This window comes from Molossus molossus, unplaced genomic scaffold (assembly GCF_014108415.1).
Source record: "Molossus molossus isolate mMolMol1 unplaced genomic scaffold, mMolMol1.p scaffold_m16_p_14, whole genome shotgun sequence".
In the NCBI taxonomy this organism is placed as follows: Eukaryota; Metazoa; Chordata; class Mammalia; order Chiroptera; family Molossidae; genus Molossus; species Molossus molossus.
Genome location: NW_023425349.1, coordinates 38,488,441 through 38,513,149, shown reverse-complemented (window position 1 = coordinate 38,513,149; position 24,709 = coordinate 38,488,441). Strand labels below are relative to the sequence as shown.

At 45.1% G+C, this 24,709-nt stretch overlaps 1 protein-coding gene across 1 annotated transcript in view; it reads left to right on the top strand.

Annotated features, from left to right (window-relative positions):
* NTRK2 (neurotrophic receptor tyrosine kinase 2) overlaps positions 1-22,701 on the top strand; it is a 334,115-nt gene extending 311,414 nt beyond the window's left edge. The window contains exons 19-20 of the mRNA XM_036261082.1: positions 21,102-21,260; positions 22,516-22,701. Coding sequence (XP_036116975.1) covers positions 21,102-21,260; positions 22,516-22,701 — 345 coding nt within the window. The remainder of the gene's footprint in view (positions 1-21,101; positions 21,261-22,515) is intronic.
* The last annotated feature ends 2,008 nt before the right edge of the window (positions 22,702-24,709 follow it).

The window sequence follows — 24,709 nt, the reverse complement described above, 5'->3', positions numbered from 1 at the left end:
CAGTCTCTTTCTAGCCTTACCAAATGTTTTAATCCGGGGGGGGGGGGGGAGGGAGGCAGATATTTAAAAGAAAATATCTGATTGGACACAAGTTCCAAATGTAACAAGATGCTTAAAATTGCCTTAATAGAGACCACTTTTTATATTGCAAAGTGATCATCATACTCTTTCAATTTGAACATGATTGTGAACATATGAGGCTGCTGTACACAGGTCATAAAAATGTCAGAAGAGTGAACAGATTTAGCATGAAATATTAACCTTGGGAAAAGCATTTCTAAAGATGTAACCCCCTTCCCATTAATGTGACTGATTAAGCTCTTGAAATTTATTAATGCAGCATGAAAGACATTGCTATGATAAGACTCGGCAATGACCTCCACCCTGGTTTCTTGCCCCATGAAACTTGCAGAAGAAACCTTGAAGACCTCGTGGCATAGGGAGAGCTAGAGCAAGATAGTGACTCTGGCCCTGGCTTGTTTGGCTCAGGGGTTGGAGGGTCGCCCGCAGACCAGAGAGTTCTGGGTTCGGTTCCCGCTAGGGGCATGTACCAAAAACAAGACAGTGACTCTGCCCAGGCGGCTGTGAGCTAGTTAGCAGAGCACAGATAGCCAGAGGCAAGTCATTTAAGCTCAGCTCTGCAGGTAGAAAACAGAGCTATTTCCCACTCTGCCCATCTCCTGCCTGCACCAGACCGGAGGAGAGAGATCCTGCGCTGGGACTCAGAGTCTGCTCTCACCAGTGATTCCCAGGAGAGCTCACAGGCTGGTGCCAGGGCACCATGTGATGGGAGGCAGCACACCCTGGATTCAGTCAGAGCTGGGGCTCTCTGTTCTAGGGCTGCAACCAAGAAACTGCTGGCCTGGGGCAGGCCTTTACTACTGGACCTGCCGTGTATATTACGGCATTGTATGAAAGACAAAATGAAAAGAAAGGGTGCAGAAGCGGTACAGAGAGGAAGAGAGAGGGAGAGTACCTGATAAGGCCTGTCTCCTACCTCGTGGGCGTGCCACATCACAGCAGGTACTGTGATCAGGCTGAGTTCCCAGGAGTCCCCACTGATCGACCCCCTCCTCTCTGTGGCTCTTTCCAGGCAGGTGAGCCCAGTTTCACCCATGTGCAGGATCACCTGGGGCTTTGTCCTCATTCAGTTCAATGACTACTAAAATGCATCTGTATCCCTGTCTCTACCTGGCCATGGAGGCGAGCGTGTGCGCTGTGAGAGGCCTGAAGAATTATGCAAGAAGCCAACTATGGATGAAGTCTTTATTAACTCTTGATTAGTGTAACATTTGCAGAGAAGACATAGCAGCCAGACAGGGTACGCGAAGGGCCAGGTGCTAGGTTTAGACTAGGGCATGTCCAGATATTGGTAGGGGATTAACCTCGGGGCAAAGTTGGTTTCTGAAATTAAAAACAAACTCCAGTCCAGACTCAGGGTCAAGAAGAAGCTAAGTATTTCTTAAAGTGGATAAACCAAAAAAGTGAGGAGTCTTATGCACAGATACCACAAAGTCCTGTGAATCGGGAATTCGCTATAGGAATCTGTCTTAGGGGACAGGGACTTGGGCACTGAGCTAGTGTTTAGGGGCACAGATCCAGGTGACTCTAGAAATCTGGGGGATACGTAAGGTTAATGAAGTGATAACTAGAATGGAAACCAAGCAGAATCCCTACCAGAAAAGGGACTGCCTAGAGAAAGCACAGCACTGTGAACTTTGAACTGTGAACTAGGGGCATGTGGTGGCCAGAACAGACACTCACTACCCCTAGGGCAGGTGAACAAAAAAGAGTAATTTCAGGCATAAGGTGACGGCTGGATGGTCAGCAGATTTGGCCTGACATGGAGGCTGATTCTATATTCAGCAAAGCAAATTAAAGAAGGGGATGGAGTAGACTTGGGGTCGCTTCGGTAATTATGAGTCTAAAAACCTGGGTGGGAAAAGATGGGTGCATCCATGGTGCAATGACAGCAGAAAGAAGAGATATGGGGTCCTGCGGCCTAACCACCTTCCGAGCAGATACCTCTTATGAGCTGCTTCAGGTCCTCTTGGCTTTGCCTGTCTTTGGGACCATTGGCCATCTTGCTCTGCTCCAGCCCTTGCGATGCATGACCAGCTGTGTATGGGTTGCCAGGCCGGCAGCACAGCACCTTGCATCTGCCCACATCATGTACCTCTCATGTCAGGGGCTGCTGCCTCCTTGTTGGTGCTGAGACATGAAACTCCACTGGACTCACTCAGGTGCCCATGCATGGTCAACAGGAATGTTCAGGGAAGACAACACCCAGTTTTGGACTCTTTGGGCAAGAGGAGACAGGATCCTGTAGATAAATTATTCTCTGTTCTTCCCTTCAGACTCTCCTGAGACTCACTGATTCCTATAGCCTCCCAGAAGCAGCCTGTAAGCAAGCAGTCGGTCATGTGGACACCAAGCAGTGGCTACTTGAGTAACCTTTTTACTGACTGTCCACCCTTGCTTGCCTTGCCCTTTTCATCCCTCACTCTTGCTTCCCTGGCCTTGCACTGCCTGAGAAAGTAGGAACAGATCAGCTTTGACCTCAGGCTCTGCTTTCCCAAACTCTCACTTAGAATTCGATGTAAGGTGAATCCGTTCGGGAAAGAAAAGAAATTTGCTACTGGAAGGCCCTCATTTATACGTGATACAGTGTCACCCTGACATCACCCTGTAATCCACACCTAGATAATATCATTTTAGTGATGCCCCGGTGTGTGAAATTTTGCCCCATATTAATCCTCATCTGTAGTTAAGCTTGTCAGTCTCATATTGGGAAACCCCTAGAAAACCTTTTCTTTTTCTGAGCCAGAGAACCTCTTCCCTCCTGTCTTCTGACCTTGAGGTTCTTAGTCCATCTTTTGAATACTGTCAAGGACCTCCCAGGGCCCCATCCTTGGTTCACATAAAGGAGCCTAATCTCTTAATGACATATGAGGGAGGACAGCGGAACACCTCGCCAACCCACGAAGTCCGCTTTAGCCCGTGTGTTTTATCTCCCACGGAACAGGAACCGGTACTGAAGCTTTTCCCTTTTGTGACCTCCGGAGCCCACTGGAGCTTGTCAGAATAAGTCCTATGATATTCACTGTTCTCAACTGTGAATCCTCCTCATCAGTATTATAAAAGCTCCTTTTGACTGTGTTAGGAGTCTAATATCTTTCAAAGAGAACCGTTATGATGAAGATCATGTTCTAATAGCTTGAGCTATGATACTGTCAACATATTGGGTCATTAAGATGCAAATCATTATAATTAAAGACACTTCTCACTAATAACCTTCCATCCTTCCTTGACTTCATTTATTCTAGCTCAGCACCATTGCTACATTGATATGCCCAACATTCTTGTAATCCTCTTTGGCAATGTTAGCTTTCAAGTTCTCAAAATTAAAACAGAAAAGTATTTTTTTTTTAATCCGGTGGTGGGGAAACTGTGCATTCCAAGGTAAACTTAACTTTATCTTGGTGAAGTTAAGTTTACCATGGTCCTGCCCCACATTTTCTTGGCCTCTTCCCCAAGCACTGGCTGTGTCCCCATTTCAGAGGCTCCTGAGCGGAGTTTCTAGTTTCCCATTTCCTGTTGAGAGTGGACTTCCAGCCACACTGACTTCCGCCCGAGGCAGGGCGGATGGGGCGCCCTGCAGCCCCCCGCCCCTGGGCGTGCTCTGTGGTCTCCTCCAAGCCAGCCACACTCTGTGTTCAGAGCTCAGGGTGTCCGTTTCCGCAGAGCACCCGCCATGCGCAGGGAGCAGCGGCAGGTCCCTGCAAGAACAGGGCAGGGCTGCAGCCTCTCCTCCTGAAATCTTCAGTGGCGTGGATGCCGACGAAGCTACGGAGCCTTGGGAACTGATAGCCGTGTCCTCACTGCAACGCTTTTGAAAAAAATAGACTTTATGTTTTAGAGTACTTTTAGATTCACAGCTAAAGGGAGGAGAAGGGAGAGAAGTTTCCCGTGAAGCCCCTTCCCCCACACAGGCACAGCCTCCCTCGCCATCAACATCCGGCACCAGAGTGGGACATGTGTCACCGCCATGAACCTACATGGACACATCGTATCACCCAAAGTCCATAGTTTATGTGAGAGTTCACTCTTGGTGTTGTACGTTCTTAACATTTTGATACGTGTATAATGACATGTAGCCACCATTACAGTATCACACAGATACCATGAGTCACAGAGTTCCATTGTGCAAAAGATCCTCGCTGCTCTGCCTGTTCATCCTTCCCTCCCCCCAAGCCCCTAGCAACCACTAATTTTTTTTTTAACTCTCTTTATAGTTCTGCCTTTTCCAGAATGTCATATATATATAGTTGAAATCATGTAGTATATAACCTTTCCAGACGGGCTTCTTTCACTTAGTAATATGCATTTGTTTTCTCCTTGTCTTGCTGTTCACCTTCAGCTATGAAGCCAGGTGAATCTAGTATACAACTTCATCCTTCCATTAATTTCAAAGCTTCCTCTTTCAACATCACAGGCTGGACTTCTCCTTGCTCCTCTTCTGTCTCTAGTTCCTATGGGGTTAGAGGCTGGAAGGAGGGGTTGAGAATAAGAAGCAAACGTCTCTTTACTTCTCAGTTGTCACCCTCTCCTTTGCTGTCACTGCATCTCAGCTAACAAGTCTGTGGAGCAGGTGTCCCCTTTGGGCAGCCAGGGGTGCAGATGGCAGGGCTCAGACATGGACACTGTCCACATGGCTACTTACCCTTCCAAGTGACGAGGAGCAGGCTCTCCTGCTGGCCACTCTCCACCCCACCATCTTTCTCCGTCCACCTCCCTTCTCCTTGACAGTGCATACAGTCGGCTCTCTAAGCAGGAGCCTAAATGCCCAAGGAGGTCTCCGTCTCCTCTTCTTAAGGCACCCCAGTCTTCTGAGGGCTTGTCTGGAAGCCCCTGACCTGATTTCAGGTTGCAGATGGCGTAACAGAGAGAATGGGAAAGGAAGGAAACGACCTCTCTTCAGGAACATTCGGACAAGGGCCCCAGACCAATAGCCCGTTGCTCTCACGCCCTGTCTCTCCCTACGCCGAGAGGACAGGTTATCTGGGGTGGTGGGTGGCTATGGTAGGGCTTTTTCCATTCTGGGAGCAGGGCTCCAATCCAGCTGACAGCCACTGTGCTGGACCCTGACTGACACAGAGACTTTCTCTGGAACATGGGGTACCCAGAGCTCCTTTTCTTTCAGCTAAAGCCTAAGTTTTTAAATCAGGGGAACGCCTGGGGAAGCCCACTGAGTAGCTGAATATAGGACGTCAGAGGCGTACAGAGAAGGGGACTCCATAGCTGCCCCCACTGAGCATTCCAGCAGCTAATGACCTATTGGCCATTAATGTCAAAAAGCTGATTATTTCAAGCATGAGATCCTCATGTGACAGTTGACCCTCACCTTTTCTTGACCTGCCCTGGTGACGGGCAGCCAGGCATTATTCTCCCGGTGACACTGCCTCATCACTTGGAGACGGTGTTCAGGCCACCCTTTTGCCTGCTTTCCCCCTGGCTTCCGGTTTTCCTGGATGTGGGTGATATAAATGCAAAGCAAGCCTGGTCGTAATTTCTGAAGACCCCAAGAGGATAACTATGAGAATGAGGCCAGTTCTGATTGGCTGAGTTTTCATTAGCAGAGATCGTTAAGAGCCTGACCCTGAAGCTCGTGGTCCATTTCTGGTGTGAGCCTCAGATGTGTGGACACGCCGGGCTGCCCAGACGCTATTAGTTGCTGTGATCTTGCTGCGGTGTTTTACTTTATAAAGATCGCTTTGGGTTCTCCCGTGCTGAACCTAATTTCTCCCTCCAGGAGTAACCACCTTGCCCACTTTAAAACCTGGTGCAACTCTAGTGATTTAATTTAGAGAGGCAATGGAGTGACCATTAACGTGTTCAGCAAATGGATCAGAAGCCTTTCGCAAATTCTCCCCAAAATAAGCATTCTTCTGAAAGTTTCACCGAGTACAGCCTGCAACAAACTAACTACCCGAGCATATACTTTTTTATCTGACTGCTCCAGCATTAAGTTTCTTCAAGTATTCTTACAGTGATGGGGAAAGGTGAAATCGGACCTGGGGCAAAGAGGAAGGTCATTCGTGGAGTCTTTCCTGTGGAGCAGAGGGTGCGGGAACAGACCACCAAGACCATGAGAGAGTTTCCGGGGGCGAGGTAAGGGCATCTTGAAATGATGCCCTCAGCCTCAGGCCAGGCCAGACTAGGATGGGAGGAACTCAGGTAGGTTGCCTGCTGGGTTGGGGTTGGAGCTGAGAGAGCAGCAGTCTGGGTGCAAGCGTATGGTAGCTTGGACTCGGGGTAATGTGGCCACGGGCCAGTGGGTGCATTCAATCTATGCTTTGCAGGTAGAGTTGAAGTAACCTGTTGAAGTCTTGGATGGAGGGATAAGAGAAAATAAAGAATCAATGGTGGCTCCTAGGTTTCTAGTTTTGAACAAAAAATAGTAGTGGTTGGCAGAATTGGTGGTGCTATTTAAGGGGATGGGGAAGATAGAGGGAGGAATGGGCTCAAAATGGGGAGGAAATTGGAGGACATTTAACCCTTGAGCACGGAGAGGAAAGACCCCCATTGGAAGAGGTGGTCTGTTTAAAAGTCCGGTGTTCTTAAGCTGGGATTCATCTCTGCTTTTCCCTACAGGTTCCAGTTAATTTGCAGTAGTGTATTTATTTGGTATAAACCTTGTCCTTCTCCAGAGTGTTCTTGTTTCTGAAGAAAAATTCAGAGCTGAAGAGAATTGTTATCCCTGTGTCTGTGTTCATAGAGTAGATGGCGGTGCTTGAAGACCTTAATGTGTTTCATGAAAGCTATTACCGTAAATGAGTTCAAGGAGGTGTTAACCAGTAAATATAGTATCCTAATGCCAATGATCTGTACCTAAACAGATATTCTGGTATAAACTAGATGTACAAATGTAATTGCCAGGGATAGAAACCTTGGGAGGGAAAATTCGCAAAAAATAAAATAATAGTCATAGGGTTGAGAGTCAGCAAGGAAGGTACACAAAGAAAGAATGCTGATGGACCCTCATTAAGTACGTCAACATTCTGGATTCCTTTCTCTTCTCCCCTGGGATACCACAAGGACGGCTTTCTTCCTCAAAGGAAACTCAAATTGTTTTAGGAGTCAGAAGGTGACTTGAGCAGTCATGTGATTGTCTAACTGGGGGATATTGGGGAAATAATCCGGAAAACAAGGTAATGTAGAGGGGGTCTCCTTCTCAAGGACTGACAGAGAAGAATGTGGAGACCATCAGCATAAATCCGCAAGCTAAATGCCAAGGGGGCTATCACCAATCACCCCGAGAAACTCAGGGATACATCTGTGCTACTGAAGGAACTAGAGTAATAGGATCGCTCGACTGCCCCTTCCTTCTCCCATTGAAAGAAAGGGCTGGGGGACCCATACAGTCAGACCGACTTTGTTCCCCAAGTGTATCACTTTCTGGGGAAGAAAGCATTGGTTACTGCTGCTGTGCAATGATATCACCGCTGAATTCTCTGCCTCGGGAAAGAAGGGATTTCCTCCTGAACAGGGCTCAGGGAAAGGGACTTGCGTAGCTGGCTTGCACAGCTGGTCATGCCACCAGGTGGATTTGGGGATGTGGTGCAAAATAGGAGGCAAAGATATAAGGGAAAGAGGCAAGGTTAGTGGGTTTGAAACATCTGTTTTTCATTGCCACCTCAGACCCTGATTCTGACGATGGTCTTGAGTTTCTTTGTCTCCATTTCCCTACTTAGTAAATGGTAAGCTCAGTCCTAGATGATGTGTTTGTTGTAAAGTCCCATAATATTAAGTCACTTGCTTTGAAATACTATCTGATATAGCATATTATTTAGATATAGAAATAAATATATAAAACAGATACTTAGAAGGACAGATAGCTATAGATACACACCCTCCAGTGCAGCTGCACCGTTACATAAAACCCCAGCAATGATGGCCCCAGGAAACACTCCACCTCCTTTCCCATCATTCACCACCTTGCCATGGTCACTCCATCCATACAGGCCTCCTTACTGTTCCAACACATCATGGCTGCGCCTACCTCAGGGCCTTTGCACCTGCTGACCTGGATGCTTGGAATGTACTTCCTCCTGATTTTACATGTCTTGTTCTTTTACTTTCTTCAGGTCTCTGCTTAGCTAGCACCTGCTCAGACAAGCCTTGCCGACCTGCCTGTCTAAGGATCACTGTCCTCTATCCTTTTCCATTTGCTCTTTTTCTTCTCAGAATTCATCACCACTGGACACTGTCATGTCTGTTTTTTCATGCATGGTCTGTGTCTCCCACGACACTGAGAACTTCATGAGAGCATGAGGCACAAAGCAGTCACCAGCTACTTTTTCTTCATGAGAACATGTCCCCACTGCCTAGAACAATGCCTAGCAGCCAGTAGGTAGCTCAGTCATTTTTGCTGAATGAGTGAATAGATAAAACAAACACATGGTTATCAACTCAATGACTAAAAAGATCAATCTATACTTTGTGCAATGAGGGTTTGAGAATCCAAAATGTGTTGTAATAGCTTTTTTTTAATAGTACCTGCTGTGGTGGAAATGGATCGTCCTTTGACCATGGGGGTTTGGCTTTTAGCTTCACTTCTCCAGAATTCAGTTACTCCACTGCCCTGTGCTCATGGTTTCGGGTGTGGAGCTATGGTGGTAGGTGAGAGTCAAGAGTGTAGCTCATGCAGGAGGTGGTGGTGATGAGCGTTGGCTTGAGGGCTTTTGACCCCCTCTCATTAATCTCCATCTTCCTCCTTTACTTCTCCAGCCATCACAAGAAAGCATAGGGTGCCATGCCAAGGCAGCTTCAGGACAAGCCTCTCCCACCTCCAAGCATCTGCCACTCTGAGCCCCTCCCGTGCGAACTCTGGTGGGGCCGCAAGGGGCCTCTGTAAGCAGGAGGCTTCCCTGAGGGAAGTTGTGATGGCCAATGGGACATACCACAGGATGAGCAAAGGGAAGGAACTTGGGACAGGAGCCCCCCATTCTCTCCGACTTCTCCCAGCACCTCACTCCCTCTCCTCAACTGAAGGGTCACTTCAGCCCATTGATTTTGGCTCCCGTGGCTTTTCTTGGTAAATTATCTCATATGCTCGTTACTCCGTGTACAACATATGTATGTTTCCATTCCTTATTTGCAGTTTAAATTAGAAACAGGTGTTGCTCTCTAAAGCAAATCAGCTACTGGCCCTTTCTCCTTCCCCCCTGGATATCCCTCTCAGTTACACGGGGTCTGTGCCGAGAGCCTCGTGTGGGGCTGGCAGAATGCCACCTTTCTGGCTTTAGCCCCTTCTTTCCTTCCATGTTTATTTTGCACCGAATTGTCTTTCCACAAGTCCTGGGGAGCTAGACGCACCCTCTTCATCTGAGAAATACCTACAGAGCCTTCAAGCACAGGGCAGTGCTTTCTCTATGAGCCCTGGAGTCTACAGGCAGAGGGAGCGAGACCGAACCACACAAATGAGCCGTCGTTACCCCCGCCGGGTGCGGTGAGGGGCGGGGCAGTGCTGCCTGCTGGTCTAACTAGATTCTGATGTCTATGAGGAAGGTATTTAAGTTAAGTTCCAAGGGACAAGGGGAAGTTAGCCAGGTTAAAAAAAAAAAAAAAAAATCGAGGAGCTGCATGTGTGAGGGACCTAAGGTGAGAAAGGGCTAAGATATTTAAGACCAAAATGGGCCCGGCCGGTGTGGCTCAGTGGTTAAGTGTTGACCCATGCACCAAGAGGTCACCAGTTCGATTCCCGGTCAGGGCACATGTCCAGGTTGTGGGCCCAATCCTCAGTGGGGGGCATTAGGAGGCAGCCGTTTGATGTTCTCTCTCTTCGATATTTCTATCTCTCTCTCCCTCTCCCTTCCTCTCTCCCTAAAATCAATAAAGAAAAAAAAATTTTTTTAAAGACCAAAATGGATGGGTCCCTGCAGGGAACGGGGGAAACATGAGCAGAGACAGGGAAGGAGACTCAGAGTGACCAGGATGCTGTCAGCCGTTTCCGTAACTTTTGAGTTTATCCTACGGGCGGCGAGAAGTCACTGGAGTTTATAGTAGGAAAACAAAGGATTTGATACCATTAATATTTTAAGACCATTTCTCGGGCTAGTACATGGAGAGTGGATTGGAAAGTGATACGAAGGGAAACGGGCAGAGAGTCCGGAGGCTGTCAGAGTAGCCTGGGGAGAGGAATGACAGACGCAGATGAAGATGGAGGGGGGAGGAAGTGGGCACGTTAGAGATGTCTCCCACAGGGTGTCATTGGAACGACTTCTTAGAGTGTTCCCCCAGCCCTTGACTGCAAGCTGCACACGTCCAGGAGTGAGACAAGCCCCCATGCTTGAGCCGCTGTCTGCCCCATGCAGCAGATGGCAAGCCCTCACTGCGGCCCCTCTGCATCCCTGCCTGGGCTCAGCCGGTGGCTCCTCGTGTCCAGTGAAATAATAGGCGTCAGGTTCCTGGTTGTGCCTTGCACGTGGCAGGCCTGCAGTAAGTGGAAGCTAGATGTTGAACACTAGACACAAAGCTAACACAACTCAGCCATCACAGCCTCCCTGGGGTCTTGGGGCCTTGGGGCCTTGGGGCCTTGGGGCCAACTCCTCTTGTCAGGAAACTTCAGGGAGGAATTGGGGTCTTGATCTTTTTGAAAACTTTCTTTTCTGCTATTTCTCAACAGTGTCCTTGTAGGACTCTCTAGACAGAGTGGTAAATGCTTGGGCATCCTAATGTCGACTCTGGTGGAACGGAGCTGAACGCATTAGTAGATTTGAGAGTGTCACACTCCGCGGCCAGTTGCGCACACTTCCCCATGGCACCGTTCTCTGCCTGGCATTGTGGTTACAGAATGCTCTGGTGCTCTGGTGCCCAAGGACCTAATCTCCTTAAATGTTTCCCCAGCATTGCTGCAGACATTATGTGCACTAACTAAATACAAATGTGTTGAAATGTACTGGACTAAAGGCACATGAAAAAAGCCAGACTGATGATATAGTACATGTGGATTGGGTGTTACCATGGAAGCCATAGTTTATCTCAGCTACCTCACTTGAGCCTAACAGATAAGACACAGTATCATTGTCCCCATTCTATAAGTGGAAAACCTATGGCCTGTAGGGAAGCAATGACTTGCCCAAAGTCACATGGAGAGTTTTATCAGCACCAGAATAGAGCCCCAGGTTTTTGATACAAGTCACCAGGTTGGACAACTCTAGAAGGGGGCGTGTACAGGGACCGCAGTGTGAACGGTCCTATGCGGTGAGCAGGACCACACGGAATCCTGGTGCAGGGCTGTTTCTGTTAGCTCAAGGCTATTGCCTGAATGCTTCTCTTTGCTCACTTCTGGCCGTTTAGCTGTTTATTACCTCCTTTAGAACTTAGTCTGTTGGGGAAGTGTAGAGGCTTCATATAACCTTATAAGGTTTTATTCTTATTTAGAATCAAAGGAGAGACTCTAAGGCATAAAATAATTTGTTTGTATTTACTTAGTAAGTGGTTGAGCTCGGCAGAAAGCAAGTCTGTTGGCTTCCTAACCTGTTCATCTTCGCCACCAGCGCCTCTCAAACAGGAGTCTAGGGAGACTCTGACCGAGATGATGTGTCCAGACCAGAGACTCATGAAGCCACAAAACAAACATGGCCCATGTCTCTAGAATATCCATTTTAGTACATGATTTTGCGACATGCTATTACTGCTCATAATGCACTGTGGAGTCTAATACAACACTTATATCAGATGTTAAAGATGAAGTAAGTGTAAGGCTTTAAAGAAATGCCATAGGCACCTTGGAGCAGACTCACACACATGTCCCAGTTACTCCCCACCCCCTGGTCTTTCCCTTATTTCTGCAGTTTGCATTGCTCTGGTGGACAGATTTGAGGAACAACCAGGTACTCCACACGGTTTTCTATAACACGGAGCGGCCCCTCTCTACTCTGTGCAGAACAGCTGTGGGTCAGAGAGTGAGTTCCAGTTTCATGAATGCAAAACAGCTGCTGTTTGTAATATGTCCATGGGTACGTTTTATCTGAAAGTATGTTGGGAGAAGTATGAGAAAGTACGTTTTACATTTAAGGAGTGGTTTGAGCACAGAATGCGGCACACAGAGTCGGTGCTCAGTAACTGAGAGTTACTTTAATACATGATTTCCTAGCCCTCATGAACATAAGAAATCATGTAACTGAAGTCACAATCTCTACACATGACATATGTCACAGACATCGCAGACAAGGACCATCACGATGCCAGGTCGGCATTCAGAGCTTGCTGGAGAAAGTAACTGGCCCATTACTGTTGCCCTCACGTGGACACAGGCGTTAGTTTCCACATCAAAGTGAATGGGAGGAAAGAGGGCCTTATTCATTTTCAACTGGCTCTGGTGTATTAAGTCTCCATCTCAGGCTAATGGTGGAATGTACATCCTGGCAGTGTCTTCAGTATTAACTAAGAAGCTGCGGTTAATGGTGGGACAGATATGTGGTGTCCACCCAGAAACCCGATCTCTCTACTTAGACATGATGCACCCAGGGAAGCAATAATCACAGTAATCCCAGCTGGCTCGAAGAGTGGCCCCCACCACCACTCTGTTGACAAATCATTGATTTCTTCTTGTTCTAAAAGCTAGCTGGAATACCAGCCCTTTTCAGTTATTTCCATAGAAACATTTCACATTGGCATTTTTGCACTACACCAGCATCATGCAATCACCTTAACATAGGCAATGACATGAATATTTATCGGCCCTGCACTTCTGGTGGCCTTTGCTCAGCACCATGTCAGCCCCATGGCTTTTCCCCATGAAAAGATGCAATGCTCTGGTCTCAAATGCTAAAGAGTCAGATGGTCTCTTGAGTTCAAAACCATAATGCACAGGAGGTCATAAAAAGCTCACTTATACTGAACATAAAAAATGGCTTCTTGATGAAATGTATGTCATTGGAAGGTACAAATCCACATAGCTGAGTGATGTATAAGTACAGCCATCAGTGCCAGTCAGCGTGCTATATTAGTTCTTTCCAAAGGCTTCGTCCTCCCATTGATCACTCAGGAAACTCCCCATCAAGGCTGATAAGAGTTAGTGGATGGGGTGGGGAGAGGCCGGCAGAGGGACGGGAAGGGCCTACTGTTACTGTAGAAGTTCACTCTGGTGCTAAATGAAGACTCCTTGTTTCTAGATCCCAGTGTGATTCTTAAACATCAGTGTGATTGCAAATTCATGCTATATTGAGAGAAGACTTATTTGCTCCTGATTAAATATAAAATTAGGTGAAACTATAATCACTTCTAAATCTGGGACTCTAGCCCTGGCTGGTTTAAATAAATAAATAAATAAATAAATAAATAAATAAATAAATAAATCTGGGACTCTGGCATTTTAAATTGTATATAGTGCACAAGCAGGGGACAATAGGACCCATGAGGGATGTCATTGGAGATGACATAGAGTCCTGGAAGCCCTTCTGCCTTTCTCTACACATCACTAAAGAGTTCCAGGGCCTGTTTACTCTCCCTCCGCTAATCCCAGGGTAACTGAGGTAGAGTGGGGGGTAGAGTGAAGGCTGAGACTGCTCTAAGTTCTGCACTGGAAATGATTTGAATCTGAGGGGTGCTGGGGAACAACAGCAGGTGTAAGCCATTTGCTCTGGAATTAGTTGGTAATAGGAAAACCATCAAGAGTCATCCAGGAGGGGAAGAGAGTGGTTGGGGTGAGCCTTCACTTTGGGGACATGAAGATGTTAACAGAAGACCTCAGAATGGCATTTTGGACCAGAATCAAAGAACCCTTAGTATTTGGAGTTGTTCTTGCTCTCCCAAGTACAAAAGGAAGCATTGGACTGAATATTTGTGTGTGCCCCCATAATGTGTTTCTGGAAATCCTAACTCTCAGTGTCTCTGTATTTGGCACTGGAACCTCCAAGGAAGTAATTGAGGGTAGATAAGGTCATAGGTTGGGGCCCCAAACCAGTAGGGTTAGTGTCCTTATTAGATAACATACCTGAAGCTTGCTCTCTCTGCACATACACACAAGCTACACAGGACCATCTGCAAGCCAGGTAGGGTGCTCTCACCAGAACCAAACTGCTGAAACCTTGATCTTAGACTTCAAACCAATGTGAGAAAATAAATGTCTGTTGTTTTAGCCACCAAGTCTATGGTATTTCATTATGGCAGCCTAAGCAGACTCATGCAGAGAGCTTTCCTATCCCTGAATCGGACTCTGTGTCAGACTTGAGACAGTCTAAAAGAGTGCCATCCATTTGGAAAGCTGGGTCTTGATCTAGACTCTAGCACTTCTTAGCAGTGTGGTCTTTGTTAGGTCACTTTGCCTCTGGCCCTGGAGATTCCTCATCTCTTAAACTGAGATAAAAAAATATGAGTTGCCCTGCCTGGTTTAGCTCAGAGGTTAGAGTGTTGGCCCGCAGACCAGAAAAAATATGGGAATAACCCTATAGGATTATTGCAGACTCAAATACTTAGCATAACAACAATAGCTAATACAATTATATACTGAGCATTAGTTTAAACATTTTATTTATTTATTTTTAAGTCAGGTTTATTGAGGTATAATATACGTATAGTAAAAATCACCCTTTTTAGTATATAGTTCTGAGTTTTGGCAAACATTTATTTTATTTTATTTATTTATTTTATTATTATTATTTTTTATCCTCACCCAAGGACATTTTTTCATTCATCCTCAGAGAGGGAGGGAGAGAGGGAACAAAAGAGAGAGAGAAAAATGGATATGAGAGAGACACATCAACTGGTTGCCACCCACATGATCCCAACCGGGGCTGGGGACAAACTGCAACCAAGATACGTACCTTTAGTGGAAGCCGAACCCAGGTCTCTCTGGTCCATGGGCTGACTCTCTAACTGCTGAGCGAAACTGGCCAGGGCTGGCAAACAGTCCTTTAATGGCCATCATAACGAGGGATTAGAATATTGCCATCACCTCATAAAATTCTCTCATGCTCCAGTAGGTAAGTCCCTGTGCCCTCCACTCATTCCCAGCACCTGCCAACCGTAGGTTTTCTAGACCTGTAGCTTTGCCTGATCAAGAATGTCATATAGATGGCATCACACAATGGCGCCCAGAGCTTTTCTAATATCAGCTCATTTAACTTCACAACCACATTTTGAGGTAGGTACAATTAATATATAATGAATAAATGTGAAAATGCTATTTAAAAAGAAAAAAAAGTGTTATACAAATATGAGGCAGTATTATTGTTGTTATTTTTATTTATTGGCTTGAAGTTACTAAGCCATAACCCATCTGTTATGACCATATGATTGATAATGATCAGATTCTATGGTAAAAGATAATTAAAGATTTTCTAGGCTACACATAACAGCAATTTCAGGTGTAGTGATAATTCCCAGTGTGCCAGACAGGGTGACCAGATGTCACGAACACTCCTTCTGACGCAACTTGATCTGCGTTCATTCAGGACTTGTAGGCAAGGCCAGAAGGGCTGACTTTCTTCCCATGAAGTATCCCTTGGTTCAGTAGCCACATGCTACAAAAGCTTTTTATAGCTGGAGAATTCTGATCTTCCTGGATGTGGTCAGAAAGCGCCCACAGTCTGACCACAGTGGTTCCAATTTCTCCTAGGAGAATATTTTGTGTAAATTGTTTACCTATTTTTTTAACTTCGTGCTACAGATGCAACACAATAAATAAGTAAACAAGGTCTGGCCACTTCTTAGAGTTTACAGCTTTCATAAATTGTTAAGGAACAGATCAAGAGAAACCGCTGAAATAAAGCAATCGGGTGAAGGGTGCATGAGGAGGTCTAGGAGCCTCTTCAATATTTAATGCTGTCCAAAGCCTCTGACAGCTAATCATCTCTTAATGGGTCTTGCCCTTTGGCCTGCATGTTTCTAAGGGAGTAAAATGTTTGGCTTCTAAACAAGTTATCACTCACTCACTGAGTAAATACCACAAGCTGAAAGTGGCCTCCCAGGCATCATTGGTTTTACTAGTTGGGTTTAGAAGGTCCCAGATTAGCATTACTCACTTTATATCACCAGTGGTTTCAAAGCCAGCTAGGCATTTACTTTGAATCTATAGGAAGGCTCCAGCCTACCACTGTCTCTCTCATAAACACAGAGGGAGACGAGGCATCACCTTTGCGGAATAACGAGTTGTGGTGGGGATACTCATGATCATTTGGAGAGGTAAGAGAGGAGTAGACAAGACATGCAGCATTGGCATTTGAAATGGGAGTGGACAAGTGAGACGCAAAGAAATGGAAGTAGGAATGGACTGGGAGGGGCCAATACTGAGAAGAAAGGATGCAGTAGATGAAGAGAAGATGACGAGGTACTTAGAAGATCTCTTTGATGGTAGATGCATTTTTTTGAAGCCCAACAAAGAGAGGGGAGCTAAGCTTGTCACCTCTTCTGCCATCTCCCGGGGCACCTGGAAAATGAGTTGTGCCTTCCTCATTAACTTGTACCAGGGAAAAAGATATAGTTATATATTTGTAAAAAATGAGAAAGAACTTAGGTTTTCAGCATGAATATAGTGGGAGAGAGAGCTGTCTTCAATACTACTGGTCATCAATTTATAGCTACACTTTCTCAGCAAGTTCCTTGATTTCCCTAAATCCTAGTTTTCCAATGTAGAAAAGTAAATCATATTGCTTGTTAGATGACAGAGAAATTTTCACAATTTACAACCTAATGACCAAAAACTATGTATGCAAAAAGTATTTCCTGGGTAAGATATAAATATTGCAGTTGAAGTGATTAGATGTGATTTAAAAATAATCAAATCATTGATTTCTACCACGAGACAGTTTTACCAAGGACCTTTTAGTATTTTTGCCAGAACTTATTGTGTTAAATACCTTTCAACTACGTAGATTTAAAGGATGCTCAGGCCCCAGTATTTTAACTAGAACAAAGTTATTATTTTTGTGTTTAACCAGATCATCTGATACATATCACTATCAAAATTGTGAGGTGTTATGGAAATTGCATGAAGAGTTAAATGAATAGTTCTTGATATTTTTTAAAAACAGAGCTCATTATTTTCTGTAATTTGATTTATTTTAGTCACTATAGGATTTCTTTTTGGCCATGGGCCTCAGACATTGTTCTGGTTAGCGCGGCCGATTTCGCCATGTTGCAATGATTAGCGGCTGTGATGGCCATTCAGTCCTTTTCTTTACCATGGTTTGACTTTCTTCTTAAGCCTTTGTCCTTGTTCTCCAGCCTCAAGATATGACCTGCTAGTCACCATCTGCAGAACAATCCTCCCTTTATGTTATGCATTATGACATTCTTTTAGATTTCATTCTTAGATTGAATAATTCCAGGTCTGCACCATAGATGCCCCCCGCCCCGACCCTCCTGTCTATCTACAGATGGCAAACCAAGGAGGGGATTTCTCATACAACTTAGTTTTTATACTCCATGCAAATCCCGGTATTTTGGGATTTGCATTTTATTAAGAAATTACACATTTCATTGAATTGTTTTTATTTGCTGTGTCGAATAGGTGAGCCAGGTTCCGTCCATTTAATCTAAGGCTTGGTGCTATCAAGAGTTTAGAGAAGTTATTGGAGGATGGCTAGGAAGGTAGCGAACACTGATCTCCTTGAAAGCACGCTTTGAGATTTTCTTCCCAAATATCAATACTCACAAGAAACCCACTTGAAGACATGTTATGCTTACTAACCAACTCCCTCATGTCCTGCCAGACATAACTTATTAGCATCCACCTTTCCTGAGGAACGTGATCTTTTATCAAAAAAAAAAAAAAGGAGCACCTGGTCTACAGTGTCAGCAGACCTAAACTAAGGGGTGCTGGACTTCCTGGTACTTAGAAAAGGCACAGAGCTGAAGCAGGGACCACTTGAACTGGTGGAACCTGAGCTTGCCTTTAGGACTTTTGGGAAGTAGATAAAAAGGAAAGGAGATCAATTTTCTAACAGACTTGAGTGAGGAGCCTGGGCGAGGAATCAGAAGGTACTTGCTGGCTGAACACATCGGGCACATGCTGGAGACTGAGAACCTGGCAACACAGAGCGACCCATCAGAGTGAGAGCAAGATGTTGAGTGGGGAAGCATCATGTGTGTGGCTCTGAGTAAGCTACTAACTCTTTGAACTTTGGGGGCATTGTTTGTAATATGAAAATGAGCTGATGTCCACCCAAGAGGATAGCTCTTGGGTTCAAGTGAGATAAGTGAGGAGAAATGCTTTGTAAAGCAGAGGGCCTAAATGGTGGCGGATGGTTATGGTGGTGAAGTGGTAGTGGGTAATTACAGAACTAGAACCCTGGTCTCTGGGGTTGAGGAAAATAAAAATTGCAGGTCCAAGTCAACTCCCAGCGAACTGGATCTCCCATCTTGGTCAGTTCAATCTGGTGAGTTTAGGGAAGGTCATGTGGCCTGACCCACATGGATCACTGGAGAGTCTCTTCAGATACCGCCACATAACCGGCAGTCAAAGCAACAGTTCTGACTCCCAGTGTCATACTGGGGATTACATTCCATGTCACAAATATTTAAGCAAGGGTGTGAGGGCAAGTTGCCAAGTAGCACAATACAAAACAAATGTCTCATTGTGTTTGTTGCTGCAGCACAATATGATTTTTGTGAGGTTCCAAAAACCACCCAGTGATTGTGACTGAAATGTGACGGTAATTTGTAACGATTGTGACTCTGTTGTTCTTTTTTTTTTTTTTTTGATCTACTTTTGTGACATGCTCCAAAATCCCAAGAAAAGGCTGCAAAAGAAATGTTCTAAATGGGTTTAGAAAACTTGTGAACCCTGTCTGAACTTTTATTAGATTCTCTTACACTCACCCGTTTGACATCAGAACAAGGAAAGCATTATTTATAACAGCATGTGTGAAATCCCAGAAGGGATTCTTGAAAGAATTAAAGTGAAAAATCTGTCCAAGCATAAAATAAATGATCAGATGGGAAAACATGTAAATCAAAATGTGAAACCTTGTTTTTTTCCTCCTTTAAAGGAAACAGGAGCCTTTTCTTTGGCCATTAGCAATACAGGACAGAAAACCTGATTGAGTAGGTGCTGTGGTCGCGGGAGCGAGAGTACTTGTCACTGCACTGAGGAGTATGTGTTGACTCTCCTTATGTCTCCAGAATGGCTGCTTCCCATTTTAAGGAAGTCAGACAGTAAAATTACAGAGTAGGAAGCAACGCCTTGAAAGTATTCAGTTCATTGAAATGTATATTGTCTGCTTAGGTAATAACCTCATGATAACCCTGGATGGTATTCACTGTTACCCACATTATATATTTGGAGAAATTAGGGCACAGAGATGTGTGGCAAGTAGTCAAGATTATGTAAGTAGGAAATGGCACACTGGAGTGTGCCCTGGCACCCAGAGTGTCTAATATCATGAATTGGGTGTTGTCCACTGCATTCAGCTGGTAATCCACTCGGAATATGGAAAGCCTGGCATCTCGCTAGATTAACACATCCCAGAGTGCGTTCTTCTGCTGTCTGCTTCTAGGAGATGTATGTAAAGGGTTCTCTAGCTCAAACACACCTTCAAATTAGTTACCACCAGCATCCTTTCTGGCTGGTCAGTGCCTGTGTCCCATGAGTTGTGTTTTGGATATCAACCCTGAGAGTGAGTCTTGTCATCACCTTCAGGCTCGTCCAGGCAGCTTCATGAGGGAAATCTGTCCTCACTGAGCAGTGACTGCCTGTCCCTATAGGGGTGGGAAGCAAGTGAGAAAATCAAAAGCTGATGGAAGGCAACCAGCTTCTATTTAGTGTAGGAGCTTTTAGTGTATTCAAAGCTGAACAGTAAAGATAGAGGGCCACCCTAACCCTGAGCCAGTAAATTATGTTCCCACTTGTCAGATTTCAAGTCATTGTACACAGAAGAATGGAAAACAACAAAAACACCTTCCTCTTTTCACATTTGTGCTTTCTTTGATGCTAGGAGCATTTCTGAAATCACCAAGCGTATTAGACATCTCTGATCCTCTCAGCTCCTTGGGCTCTGGAGTTGAGCAGCACTTTTCAGACACTGTTAGTCCATTTCCTTCCTTTAATGAGTCAGAAATGGACATTGAGAATGATAATTGGGCAGAAACTCTGTGTGGCAGGGAACCCAGGGGCTGAGAGTTGTCAGTGAGGTTTAACTCTTGGTGTCTGTGAGCTCACTCGCTGCCCGGTGTCAGGCACAGCATTTGGTCTAGTTGTGCTGGGGTTTACCAGCATAAAAACATCCACAGAGCTACTGTCCAACAATCTGATCGTGGTTATAAAATGAGACAGCCCTGATGGGCTACAAACCTGAAAACGGAATACTTCGCTTTCCTCCAGGAAGGAAATCATGACCGAGTCTCCTTTGTCAGAGTTCTCTTTGCCTGTGCCAATGCTCTTGCCTTCTAATGCCTCAGACTCCATGGTTTCACTTAAATGGGCTTTAAAACCATAGTTACTTATTTATTTTTGTAAATAAGCCTAGTTGCAGTGCCCTGCATTAAAGAAAAGTCCTGAACTCAGAATTCAAATACCTGACCTTTTTGTGTGCGTGGCAACCTGAACCTCAGTTCTTTCATCTATAAAATGGGAATAATTTCTGCCTTGTTCATCGCCGGGTTGTGGGGAAGGTGTTCAAGGAAGCACTGTGCACTCGTCTTAACACCTTAAACTGGAAGGACACTCTGGCCTTGCTAAGAAAGTAGAGTCATTTGGTGGGTCATTTTGGAATGAAGAACTCCCTACTTGTTATCCTTATCAAAGTGATCTTCTTAATTAGAAGTTTGAGTCATCCTCAAACCAGAAAATATGTGTTTCTTATCCAAATGAGCATCCACTCAGTCATCAGCTCTGTTCCTGTCTAGTTTTGACAGAAAATTGCAAATAATATGAAAAAAAATTGTTGACCATTTTTGCCCTCTGTCTCTGGTGCTTGAGATTATAAAGAAATCATCTTTTCCTTGTGTGTTTATAAACAATTAAAATCAATCAATTCAAATAAAGGAAAAGAAGAAAAATGTCCCCCGCATCTCCCTTCCACACCTTTTCCTCTAATGGTGGGAACCTGGTTTGGAGGTGATTCATCCCTCCTTGTTCATACCTTTCCCACCAGGTTGGCGGCCACACAATGCTGCCCATTCGCTGGATGCCTCCGGAGAGCATCATGTACAGGAAGTTCACCACGGAAAGTGACGTCTGGAGCCTGGGGGTCGTGTTGTGGGAGATCTTCACATATGGCAAACAGCCCTGGTACCAGCTGTCCAACAACGAGGTGGGTGGAGCACTGGCTGGGCTTGACCCTTTCAAAGGGCTGACACCGAGAGGCACCCCTTGGCCGGAAGTTAGGACACGATCTTATGTGTCTTTGCTGGGTGCAGAACTTCTCAAATGGCCTGCTGTGTACCTAAATGTCATGGCCAAAGTATAGTCACTCTTGAAATTTAAGAGTTCTGGAGAAAGAAGAGCACAGTGATCCTTCTATTACAGCTGCATAATGTCTCTTACCCTTTGAGGCGACATGGAAGGACCTGGAGAGTATTACGCTAAGTAAAATAAGCCAGTCAGAGAAAGACAAGTATCACAGGATCTCACTTATACATGGAATCTAGTGAACAAAATAGATCCAGAGACATGGAAGCAGGGAACAGACTGACAAATCTCAGAGGGAAGGGGGTGGATAGAAAGAGATTAACCAAAGAATTTATATGCATATATGCCTAACCCATGGACATGGACAATAGTGTGGGAAAAGTGGAGGGGGGCAGAATGGAGGGGGTCAGTGGGGAGGAAGGGGGGACATCTATCTATAATACTTTCAACAATTAAGATAAATTTTGAAAAAGAGAAGAAAAGCACAGTGTTTGCTGACACACTTGGCATCCTCTGGTGATGGAACTAAGGAATCACTATGTGCTGCTCATCTAGCAAATTAATAGCAGCTGTGACATTCTGGCACCCTCAGAGTCCAGCTAGTGTTTGTATATTATTCCAATAAGGTTTCACGGTTCTTCCCTTTCCCACATTTCAATAGACCGTGCGTTACTAGAGAAAACGCAAGCATTTTGTTTTCCAATCCTTTTGCAAATGTGTCCATATTTGAGACATAGCTTTGGTCAGCCACCTCACATCTTCAGACCCAAGTCTGTCTTTTATCCAAATTCATTATCTAACATGACCACTAATTTCTACAGCCTGAGGTCCCTCATCAGTCAGCACCCTGACATGAAGGTGACCTAGGTTCCATCTCAGGCTGGTAAAGCTAAAAACACATTGGAATTCTAGGGTGAGATTTGGGATCATTCATTATAGATAAGTTCCTTCTCCACTAGTTCAGTGAAATCAGTGTGCTTAAAAAATGGGTGTAATACAATTAAACACGATATACCAATCTATAATACTTGCTCTCTTCTTTCTGAAGAAAGTGAATACTGAGTGGGTGTCTTTAAAGCAACCTTCTCTTTGTGCTGACATTTATTTTACCTGTTTTGTTTTTCCTCTTGTCTGATCCTATCTTTGACCTTTTCCAGGTGATAGAATGCATCACTCAGGGCCGAGTCTTGCAGCGACCTCGAACGTGCCCCCAGGAGGTCTACGAGTTGATGCTGGGGTGCTGGCAGCGAGAGCCCCACATGAGAAAGAACATCAAGGGCATCCATACCCTCCTTCAGAACTTGGCCAAGGCATCTCCGGTCTATCTGGATATTCTAGGCTAGGGCCCTTTCCCCCAGACCGACCCTTCCCAAAGCACCTCCTCAGATGGGCCAAGAGGATGAACGTCTTTTAACTGCTGCTGGATGCCATCAATCTGCTGTTCTCTACTCTGACAGTATTATTAACAACAAAGACGCTAAGAAGCTTTCAGAGGGAAGCAATGTGTACTTCTCCATCCGTAGACACAGTATGGACTTCTTTTTGGCATTATCTCTTTCTCTCTCTCCATCTCCCTTGGTTTGTTCCCCAGTTTTTGTTTTGTTTTTGTTTTTTCTTGTCTTCCCTGCTTCCCAGTCCTTACCCTTTCTTTTTTAATCGATCTGGCTTCTGCATTACTCTTAACTCTGCATAGACAAAGGCCTTAACAAACCTAATTTGTTATATCAGCAGACACTTCAGTTTGCCCACCACAACTAACAATGCCTTGTTGTATTCCTGCCTTTGACGTGGATAAAAAAAGGGAAACAAATATGACTTAAACTTTGTCGCTTCTGCTGTACAGACATCGAAAGTTTCTATGGATTCACTTCTATTTATTTATTATTATTACTGTTCTTATTGTTTCTGGAAGGCTTAAGCCTGTGTATGCAAACAGGAAACTTGTGTTCCATCTGGGAAGCCCTTTAATTATGGGAGATTAAAACCAGAGAGAAAGAAGATTTACTATGAACCACAATAAGGGAGGAACAAAGACAACCACTGGGATCAGCGGGCATCAGTCCCTACTTAGGAAAAACCCAGCAACTGTTAGCTGGGAGGGATGTGCTCGGCACCTGCCCCTGCGGACCTTTCTGAGGAGTAACAAGACTGTTGAACTCTGTGGCGTGGACTATTCACTTCCCATCAGCAGAAACTTGAGTGTAGTAGAGAGAAAAGACGGCTTCCGGAGATGCAAGGTGGCACCTCACACGCTCAGACAGCCTGGTCTTTGTAGGTCACAGTACTGGCACTGGTTTGGTTGCCCAGGTGTTATCCCATGACCCTTTGTCAGGTTCTGTTGAAAATAGGTGGATTCTTCTCCAGAGATCATTTCGGGGTTGGGTAGGAAAGCCAAGCACTTGGAAAAGCTAGGACAAGCGAAAGACTCGGAGGCAAACTTTCTTATATTGAACTTTCAGACAGCATTTCCCTCCAACCCCTGCCCGCCACCCACCTGTCCTTTTAACTGTGCAAGCAAAATTGTGCATGGTCTTCGTCGATTAATACCTTGTGTGCAGAAACTACTGCTCCAGACGTCGTGCCCTGATATGTAGAGCAGATTTATAAAAGGTATAACTTATATAATTAGGGGAAGCTAATGGAGTTCATTAGCTGAGTATAAATGTCTCTGGACCAGAGGGTGGTGATGGGTTTGAACAAATGTGGACCCTGAAGCCTGTACGCCCTTATGCACGTTGAACCCACTGGGAGACTGTGGCACTGTGGGAAGGGCAAAGTGAAGCCCTGGGAAAGGAAGACTCATCTCTGGGGACATCACAGGCATTGATGTTCAGTGTACACAGGCCACGTCCTTGCTGTGGGCTCTGGTTGGGAGAGTGGTTTCATTCCAAGCGTCCTCCACTGTCAGTATGCTGTTTTGTTTTCTTCACTCCATTAAAAGAAGTAAAATAAAAAATGAGGCACAGCACAGCAATGGGAGGCTGTGCCCAGACCAAGCTTTGGAGGTGTGCTTCTGGGCACAGTCATGGGTTTTGTGAAATGAGGTTGTAAATTTAAATAGAAATTTACAGTTATTTGGATGATCAGTTACACCAAGGAAGAAAAATATTTCTCTTCCTCAAGAAAACTTGCTACCCTCTGTGAGGGGAATTTTGCTAACTTGACATCTTTATAACACGAGCCAGATTGAAAGGGAGTGATTTTAATTCATCTCAAGTCATTTTATTTCATATTTGTTTCTGAAGGTGCAATTGTTCTGTTTGGGTTTTGCTTGTGCCCTTAATTACTGGAACACCTTATTTTCCACTATAGGGTTTGAAAGCCAGTTCTCAAAAACAAACAAACAAAAAA